At 28.7% G+C, this 10,545-nt stretch overlaps 1 protein-coding gene across 1 annotated transcript; it reads left to right on the top strand.

Moving 5' to 3' along the window:
- Window positions 1-5,801: 5,801 nt before the first annotated feature.
- On the top strand, window positions 5,802-7,161 carry LOC138337690 (uncharacterized). Its single transcript, XM_069287939.1, has one exon. It carries the CDS (start codon window positions 5,931-5,933, stop codon window positions 7,041-7,043), a length of 1,113 nt encoding a protein of 370 aa, XP_069144040.1. The 5' UTR covers window positions 5,802-5,930; the 3' UTR covers window positions 7,044-7,161.
- The last annotated feature ends 3,384 nt before the right edge of the window (window positions 7,162-10,545 follow it).

Raw genomic sequence — 10,545 nt, 5'->3', positions numbered from 1 at the left:
TATAGCTAGGAGGAACATCAACTTCGCATAATCAAGAGACTAAAAACACAACAATAAAGTGGGCACAAAATCTACAAATTATCATGCAATAAGACTCTACCTTCTCATTACATTTAGCAGAGATTCCCTTCTCCACATATCATCAAGCTCATAAGATTATACCCAAGTACATTGTGATCAAATGTCATAACGGACAATTTTTAAACCTTTTTAAATACCTTACTGTAATGCATACTTTCAAGGTTACAAATACAACATGCAACTATGAAGATCCAACTCTTAAGCTTGAATAAAATACAAGAGAAGAGACAAAAATCCACAGCCAAACTATTCAAAATACTACCGTATTTAAAAGTAACCCATAAACTCTATCTAGAATAACACTAAAGGGAAACAATAACTTATCGGTTCCTTCATGCGGATTCGCTTTCTTGTCATCTTGGAGAGAATAAGAAAGAGCACGGCTTTGAGGAATATTAATCATACCTTAAAAAGGATATTTCGTCGACTCTTTCCCTTTATCCGAAATAGTAGGAGAATATCTCAGCTTGTGATCATGTATAGTAGAACCATAGCACACATTAATTTAGGCTATACACTTCCCAAAATTCTTCTTCACACAAGTTGAACAAGTAGGCATAACACCTTTAGAACTATCACACCTCTCATATTTGTTCTTAAGAGCATTGAACCCATCTTGATTTGAAGCCCTCTACTTAATCCTAGGTTTGTTTTTCTTATCGTATCTACACCTCTTAAAATATTTGTAATCTTACTAATCTTGGAATCTTCAATGGATTGTGCGTACACCAAAAGTATAGATATGTTTATGTATATATGGAGCAGACTCTTACTTTATACATATGGCTGATATTTAGCCAACAATAATAACTCTTTTTTTTATCCTAAATCAACTTTAGGTATCACATTGTCTTCTCCGTTGCATTTGGAGCATTTGTGGTCTGGATATTTGTTGCTGATAAATTTGCAATACCTTACTAATAATTCTTCTGAAATAAATCCTTTCTTCAAAGCTCTCGTAGATGGTTGTTCTTCTGGTTGTAATAATGACAAAATCCATCTTTGAACTTCGTCCATATCTGATTTTCTTAATTCTTTGGAGTTTGCATATATCATTACCTGATCTCTTGCATAATAACTCCAAATAGCATTGCCATTTAAATAATTGTTTGCTAGCTCTTGTATAATCGTAGCTATACCAATTATTCTTTTATTTGCATAAAAATTTGGTATTTCTACTTTTGGTATCTCATTTTGTTTTTCTATTTCTTCTGGAATAATCATATCTTTTGTTAATCCTATCTTTACCACCTGTATTGGTGATTTTATCTCTTCGTATAATATCTCTGCTGGTGCTGTATAACATTTTATATAGAATAAATTTCCTTTGGTAATTCTTTTATATGTCAGAAATGCTCTATGTAATTCTGGTATTCCGACTATCTCTTCTCCGGTATATGTGTATACTGTATTTAGTAGTCCGTAGTTATAACATGTTTTTACTAGGTTGGGGTTGGTCTTAGGTTGTGCAATAAGTTTGTTATATCCTTGTAGTTTCTGGGTTATATAATCTTCTTCGGGATTTTTTGTTTATGTAGATCTTGGGTTTAGGTTTAGGTATGTTTGGATTTTGTATATGTTTTCAATTTAAGATTGGGTAATATAGTTATATCTTTTTTTGTCGTTTTGTAGGCTTACTGCATAGGTTGATGTTTGTGGTTCTGCTGGTATTTGCATTTGTGGTTTTTGGGTAAATGGTTTTGCAAATAACTGGTTTAAGTTTGTGTTTTTTGGTTTTTTACTAGTTCTTTTACTTGTACCTGCAGCTGTATCTGAACAAACATTGTTATGGGTTTTATGGAGTTTCCCAACGTCTCCTTCTAGTTCTGACTTTTTACCGTCCGCCGAACGACGTAGCTCCGCATTTTTAGAGTCATGCTGCTGACTTGTAGATTCTTCCTTTTCTTCTAGCTTTTGAATTCTCAAGCCCATACTGTCCACTTTTGTACAAAGTGTAGTTAGGATTTTGAGTATGTTTTCCATAACATTATCTTGTCCTGGCTGTGTAACTCTGTCTTGATAAATAGTCTGCAATCATATTTTTGTCAGTTTTTATTACCTCAATTGTAAATGTAAAATTTAGTATGTTTAATACTAGTCTCCTTATTTCTTTTGTTGTAACTGAATCATCTAATTTTTTCGTTATCCACCATTTTACTTGTGTGTTATCTGTTCTTACAATAAATTTATTGTAAACAATATATGGTTCAAATGCTAATAAACATTTATATAATGCGAATAATTCTTTTCATATTATTTCCCATTTTATTTGTGCTTCTGTATAAGATCCTGAATAATATCTACAATGGTGTTCTATTTTTTCTTTTTCATATTTGTATTTTAAAACTCCTCCATAACTATGATCACTTGAATCTGTTTCGACAATATAAGTAAATGTTTTATTTTCATCAGAAAAATATAGTTTTGGTAGTTTTTTACATAAATTCTTAATATTTCCTATGTGTTTTTTATCTTTATCGTCAAAATGATATTCTACATCTTTTTTAAGTTTTTTATGTAATGGTTTTAGATGTTCTGCTAATTTTGGTATATATTCTCTTACCTGATTTACTAATCCTAGAAAGGATTGTAATTTCTTCTTTGTATCTATATTTTCATCAATAGTAATTATTTTTTGTACTATATGTGTTTGCATTTTTATTCCATTTTTATCTATTTGTATTCCTAGAAATTCTATTTGTGATTTCATAATTTCTGCTTTTCTTTTACTCAAACTTATACCTGCATTTTTTACTATATGTATAAATTTTTCCAATAACCTTATATGTTCATCTTGTGTTCTAGAATATAACAATATGTCATCTATATATACAATACAGTTTTCTAGCTGGTTAAAACAGTTATCCATTAAATGTTGGAATCTACCTGGTGCATTTTTATATCCAAAAGGTAAAACATTTTATTCATAGAAACCTTGTGGTACTGTGAATGCTGTTAATTGTTTAGATTCTTCTTCTGGTTTTAGGTGGTAAAATCCTGATTTACAGTCAAATTTACTGAAATAATTATATCCTTGTATTTGTCTTATTTTTAGTATTTTGTTTGGTATTGGATAATTGTATGTTTTGGTTTTAGCATTTAGATTACGATAATCTATGACCATTCTACTTTTACCTCTTTTTTGTTCACTATGTTTTATTACTATAAATGCTGGACTTGTATGTTTACTATTGCTTTTTTGTATGTAATTATTTTCTAACAATTCATTTATATGTATTTTAAATTCTTCTAGATCATCAAAGTTATATTTTAATGGTTTCTGTGTTATTATACTATTTTCATCTATTAATTCAATTTTTACTTTTGTCTTATGTTTTTCCCATCCTTGTAATGGATCTTCACTATATAATTGTTCTAATTGTTCATTAATTAATTTGACTTTGTCTATAGCAAATATAATAATTTCTAATTGCGTTATTTGTTTATTATTTATATTTTCCATTTCTTGGTTTATCTTTTCACTTCCTTTTATCCATTCCATAATTTTTCGTTGTTTATTATTTACTCTTTTTGCTCCTATCTTATTTCCGCATGGTGTAGTAAGCCACCAATGTGTTTTTGTTATTATGTGTGGATAATATTTATCTAGAAATGGCATTCCTAATAACATATCTTTTGTAGTAAATTCAAAATTATACATTTCTTCTATTGTTAGTATTTTATCCCATATTTGTATTTTTATATTTTTTGCTTTGTATTTAATCATACTTCCTTCATTGTTAAATCCCGTTACTACCATAGGTGTTTTTAATTTTTCCCATTTATCTTCTGGTAAGCAATTATATTTACATATATTCGCTTCTGCTCCTGTATCTATCATAGGTGTATAATATCTGTTGTAATATCCTTCTACTATAATATATCTCTTGTGTATTTGCAATCTATGATATGTTCTTTTTGGCTAACTACATAGTATTTATAATTGCAAAAATTATAGTAGAAGGATATTACAACAGATATTATACACCTATGATAGATACAGGAGCAGAAGCGAATATATGTAAATATAATTGCTTACCAGAAGATAAATGGGAAAAATTAAAAACACCTATGGTAGTAACGGGATTTAACAATGAAGGAAGTATGATTAAATACAAAGCAAAAAATATAAAAATACAAATATGGGATAAAATACTAACAATAGAAGAAATGTATAATTTTGAATTTACTACAAAAGATATGTTATTAGGAATGCCATTTCTAGATAAATATTATCCACACATAATAACAAAAACACATTGGTGGCTTACTACACCATGCGGAAATAAGATAGGAGCAAAAAGAGTAAATAATAAACAACGAAAAACTATGGAATGGATAAAAGGAAGTGAAAAGATAAATCAAGAATTGGAAAATATAAATAATAAACAAATAACGCAATTAGAAATTATTATATTTGCTATAGACAAAGTCAAATTAATTAATGAACAATTAGAACAATTATATAGTGAAGATCCATTACAAGGATGGGAAAAACATAAGACAAAAGTAAAAATTTAATTAATAGATGAAAATAGTATAATAACACAGAAACCATTAAAATATAACTTTGATGATCTAGAAGAATTTAAAATACATATAAATGAATTGTTAGAAAATAATTACATACAAAAAAGCAATAGTAAACATACAAGTCCAGCATTTATAGTAATAAAACATAGTGAACAAAAAAGAGGTAAAAGTAGAATGGTCATAGATTATCGTAATCTAAATGCTAAAACCAAAACATACAATTATCCAATACCAAACAAAATACTAAAAATAAGACAAATACAAGGATATAATTATTTCAGTAAATTTGATTGTAAATCAGGATTTTACCACCTAAAACCAGAAGAAGAATCTAAACAATTAACAGCATTCACAGTACCGCAAGGTTTCTATGAATGGAATGTTTTACCTTTTGGATATAAAAATGCACCAGGTAGATTCCAACATTTTATGGATAACGGTTTTAACTAGCTAGAAAACCGTATTGTATATATAGATGACATATTGTTATATTCTAGAACACAAGATGAACATATAAGGTTATTGGAAAAATTTATATATATAGTAAAAAAATGCAGGTATAAGTTTGAGTAAAAGAAAAGCAGAAATTATGAAATCACAAATAGAATTTCTAGGAATACAAATAGATAAAAATGGAATAAAAATGCAAACACATATAGTACAAAAAATAATTACTATTGATGAAAATATAGATACAAAGAAGAAATTACAATCCTTTCTAGAATTAGTAAATCAGGTAAGAGAATATATACCAAAATTAGCAGAACATCTAAAACCATTACATAAAAAACTTAAAAAAGATGTAGAATATCATTTTGACGATAAAGATAAAAAACACATAGGAAATATTAAGAATTTATGTAAAAAACTACCAAAACTATATTTTCCTGATGAAAATAAAACATTTACTTATATTGTCGAAACAGATTCAAGTGATCATAGTTATGGAGGAGTTTTAAAATACAAATATGAAAAAGAAAAAATAGAACACCATTGTAGATATTATTCAGGATCTTATACAGAAGCACAAATAAAATGGGAAATAAATAGAAAAGAATTATTCGCATTATATAAATGTTTATTAGCATTTGGACCATATATTGTTTACAATAAATTTATTGTAAGAACAGATAACACACAAGTAAAATGGTGGATAACGAAAAAATTAGATGATTCAGGTACAACAAAAGAAATAAGGAGACTAGTATTAAACATACTAAATTTTACATTTACAATTGAGGTAATAAAAACTGACAAAAATATGATTGCAGACTATTTATCAAGACAGAGTTACACAGCCAGGACAAGATAATGTTATGGAAAACATACTCAAAACCCTAACTACACTTTGTACAAAAGTGGACAGTATGAGCTTGAGAATTCAAAAGCTAGAAGAAAAGGAAGAATCTACAAGTCAGCAGCATGACTCTAAAAATGCGGAGCTACGTCGTTCGGCGGACGGTAAAAAGCCAGAACTAGAAGGAGACGTTGGGAAACTCCATAAAACCCATAACAATGTTTGTTCAGATACAGCTGCAGGTACAAGTAAAAGAACTAGTGAAAAACCAAAAAACACAAACTTAAACCAGTTATTTGCAAAACCATTTACCCAAAAACCACAAATGCAAATACCAGCAGAACCACAAACATCAACCTATGCAGTAAGCCTACAAAACGACAAAAAAAGATATAACTATATTACCCAATCTTACATTGAAAACATATACAAAATCCAAACATACCTAAACCTAAACCCAAGATCTACACAAACAAAAAATCCCGAAGAAGATTATATAACCCAGAAACTACAAGGATATAACAAACTTATTGCACAACCTAAGACCAACCCCAACCTAGTAAAAACATGTTATAACTACGGACTACTAAATACAGTATACACATATACCGGAGAAGAGATAGTCGGAATACCAGAATTACATAGAGCATTTCTGACATATAAAAGAATTACCAAAGGAAATTTATTCTATATAAAATGTTATACAGCACCAACAGAGATATTATACGAAGAGATAAAATCACCAATACAGGTGGTAAAGATAGGATTAACAAAAGATATGATTATTCCAGAAGAAATAGAAAAACAAAATGAGATACCAAAAGTAGAAATACCAAATTTTTATGCAAATAAAAGAATAATTGGTATAGCTACGATTATACAAGAGCTAGCAAACAATTATTTAAATGGCAATGCTATTTGGAGTTATTATGCAAGAGATCAGGTAATGATATATGCAAACTCCAAAGAATTAAGAAAATCAGATATGGACGAAGTTCAAAGATGGATTTTGTCATTATTACAACCAGAAGAACAACCATCTACGAGAGCTTTGAAGAAAGGATTTATTTCAGAAGAATTATTAGTAAGGTATTGCAAACTTATCAGCAACAAATATCCAGACCACAAATAAAGAGTTATTATTGTTGGCTAAATATTAGCCATATGTATAAAGTAAGAGTCTTTTATTTTTGTCGTGTTGCTTCGGCTATAAAAAGCCAAATTGTATAAAAGTCGTAAAGTAAATAGTTTGTCAGCCAATCATGTGAAAAGTTTGTCGGCCAATTATGTAAAATAGTAATAGTAAGTATTTTGTTTTCTTGTGTCGGCCAAATATAGAGAGGCCAAGTGTAAAGTATGTGTCGGCCACTTTTGGCCAAAAGTCTGTAAATTTTGTGTATAAATAGAGGAGCTTTCCTCATAAATAAAACACACCTTCATCCTTACATCTCTCATCTTTCTGAATACTCTCTCTTTACGCTTTTGGCTAAATATCAGCCATATGTATAAAGTAAGAGTCTTTTATTTTTGTCGTGTTGCGTCGGCTATAAAAAGCCAAATTGTATAAAAGTTGTAAAGTAAATAGTTTGTCAGCCAATCATGTAAAAAGTTTGTCGGCCAATTATGTAAAATAGTAATAGTAAGTATTTTGTTTTCTTGTGTCGGCCGAATATAGAGAGGCCAAGTGTAAAGTATGTGTCGGCCACTTTTGGCCAAAAGTCTGTAAATTTTGTGTATAAATAGAGGAGCTTTCCTCATAAATAAAACACACCTTCATCCTTACATCTCTCATCTTTCTGAATACTCTCTCTTTACGCTTCCACCCTTCCATTGGTATCAGAGCAGTCAGGTTTATCCTACTGTGATGGCTCAGCTATACATGTGAACCGTCCTATGGCTCCCTTAGGGTTAAAGCCAAGGTGTTGCATCCATGTATACGTTTCCCTCGGAGTAAAAGTACCGTAGGCTTCGGTCTGGTAATATAGCTGAGGGGCCAAGATGATGACGAAATTGGTATATAAAAATCGTAAAGTAAATAGTTTGTCAGCCAATCATGTAAAAAGTTTGTCGGCCAATTATGTAAAATAGTAATAATAAGTATTTTGTTTTCTTGTGTCTGCCGAATATAGAGAGGCCAAGTGTAAAGTATGTGTCGGCCACTTTTGGCCATAAGTCTGTAAATTTTGTGTATAAATAGAGGAGCTTTCCTCATAAATAAAACACACCTTCATCCTTACATCTCTCATCTTTCTGAATACTCTCTCTTTACGCTTCCACCCCTCCATTGGTATCAGAGCTAGTTAATTAAATAACTATGGAAAATAAATCAACTATGACAGATGATCTACAAGAACAGGTATACCATGTTATATTCATGAGTAGCTAAATTAATTTATTCCTGAAAATCTCTTGTTAATTATAGTTGTTTACCATGTTTGAATAATGTTATAATAACCATCTTTAGAAAGTTTGCTACAGAAATATTCTTCGAACAAGTATGCCCAGACTATGCCATCCTAAGGTTGAAACCGGTAGGCAGAGAAGGCCGTTTAGGGGAGTAAACAAAGTTGAGGCGCTGTTAGGGTAACTAATCAAAAAAGAAAGCTGTAGTAGTGACCAGACTAGATGATTATTAAATCATTATTTTTGCATAATAAGCAAGTATAATTTATTAAGAGGTTGAAAGGAATAAATTTTTAGTGAAAAATGAAAATAATAAAAATGGAAACCTACCTATTAAACGATGATGTTGATTATAAGATATTATTATTCTATATACTAAAAAATTTGAATACTGATATAAAAAGAGAAATTTATAATAAATTATTAACATATGAGATAATAGAAATAACAACTCAAGGTTGGACTGAGTTAACCATACAAAGTATAGGAGATGAACTTTATTATGACATATATGATTTATATGATGATTTAGATATTGGAGATTAAATATGACTGAACATTGGCTAAGGCGATATGGTAGAAATTACAGGTTAAAAAGGGTTAGATATCCAGATAAATTAAGTAAGCTTTTTAAAATATTATATAAAAGGTTATGATAAATAAAAATAAAAATACTAAAATAAAAAGAACTAAAATAGATAAAAAGGTAAGAAAAATATGGAAAAAATTAAGATCCTTATATATAGAATATCAATTATCACAACTAGTCAAAACAGAAAATGATAAAAAAGATCATTTGATAAATATAATTTCAAAAATAGAATACAAATATGTTTGCTATTTAAAGAAACAATATGAACGAAGAAAAATATAAGCACCAATTAATAGAAAAAATAATGGAACAAATAACTGAAAAAGAACAAGAGTTACAACATAGAAAAAGAAGGTTAGAAGAAAATATATTAGCAGGAGTATGTAATAAATCAATACTAGCACAAAGAAAAGATATATTAATGTTAGAATTAGAATTAGATTGTCTTGAATATGAATTACAACATAATATAATACATAGATCATAATGAACAAAGAAGAATTTGCAGTAGACGAAAAAACATATGAAAACCAAGACGGAATGATAATAAAAATAGTATTTTCAAATTTAGGAAGAAGATACAAGAAAATAGGAAATAACTTATATTTAATGCTAGAAAAAAAAACAGCAAAATTAGAAGATAGTTTAACAGCTATGGTAAGAATAACAAAAGAAAATGAAGAAATAGATAAATCAAGAGAAATTGAAAAAATAAAAACACAAGCTAAACAAGAAGTACAAAATTTAGAAGAAATAAAAAATATAAGAATAAGTGAATTAGAAAAAGAATTAGCTAGGTTAAAATTATTATATGAAAATAAACAAAAAGAAAAAGATAAAGAGCTAGAATTAACAAATGAAATAAAACAAATGGAACAAAAACTAAATGAAGATCTAAATGAAGATACTGAAGTAAACGAAATAGATGGAAATGAAAATGACCAACAATCAGAAATAAGTGATATAAGTGAAACATATACATAAATTCTAGAACAGATAAATAAACCGAAAAAATTAGAGATAAACACAGGAGATATGAATAGACCTAGTACGTCAAGAGTTAAAACCCCAGATAATAGTCCAAGAAATAGTCCTAGAGTTAGTCCTAGGAGGACACCACCAACTTATTATACAGAAAGCTATCAACAATCAGATAGAAATAATGCAATATGGAACAGTAGATTAAATAAAAATTGGACACCTAAACCAGCAAATGAACAATATAATTTTTTAGATTTAGATTGTGTCGCAGATATAAATAAAGCAATATTAATATGGATAGGAAATATGTCTAAACAGTTAATAGACAATAAAATAGAAACAGCAAAAACACATAGATACATAGAAAGAACATTTGTAGGAACAACAAAATTATGGATAGAAAATCTACCTTCGGAAAGTTTAGAAGTACTTAGGAATGATAAGAAAATGGATGGATCTGCATCAGCAACAAATATAGATATACTAGATAAATATGAATCAGCAATAAGAAATGAATTTGGAGGCATGACTACAGATATAAGAGAACAAAATAGAGAAAAAATAATAAATAGACAACTTATGACAAAATTAGCTATATGTAAAATGTGTTACTTAGAAGAATATACTTGCGCATTTAAAGAATATTATTACAAAGCTA

Source organism: Solanum lycopersicum, chromosome 8 (assembly GCF_036512215.1).
Source record: "Solanum lycopersicum chromosome 8, SLM_r2.1".
Classification (NCBI taxonomy): domain Eukaryota; kingdom Viridiplantae; phylum Streptophyta; class Magnoliopsida; order Solanales; family Solanaceae; genus Solanum; species Solanum lycopersicum.
This window is presented reverse-complemented; position numbering and strand designations above follow the sequence as displayed.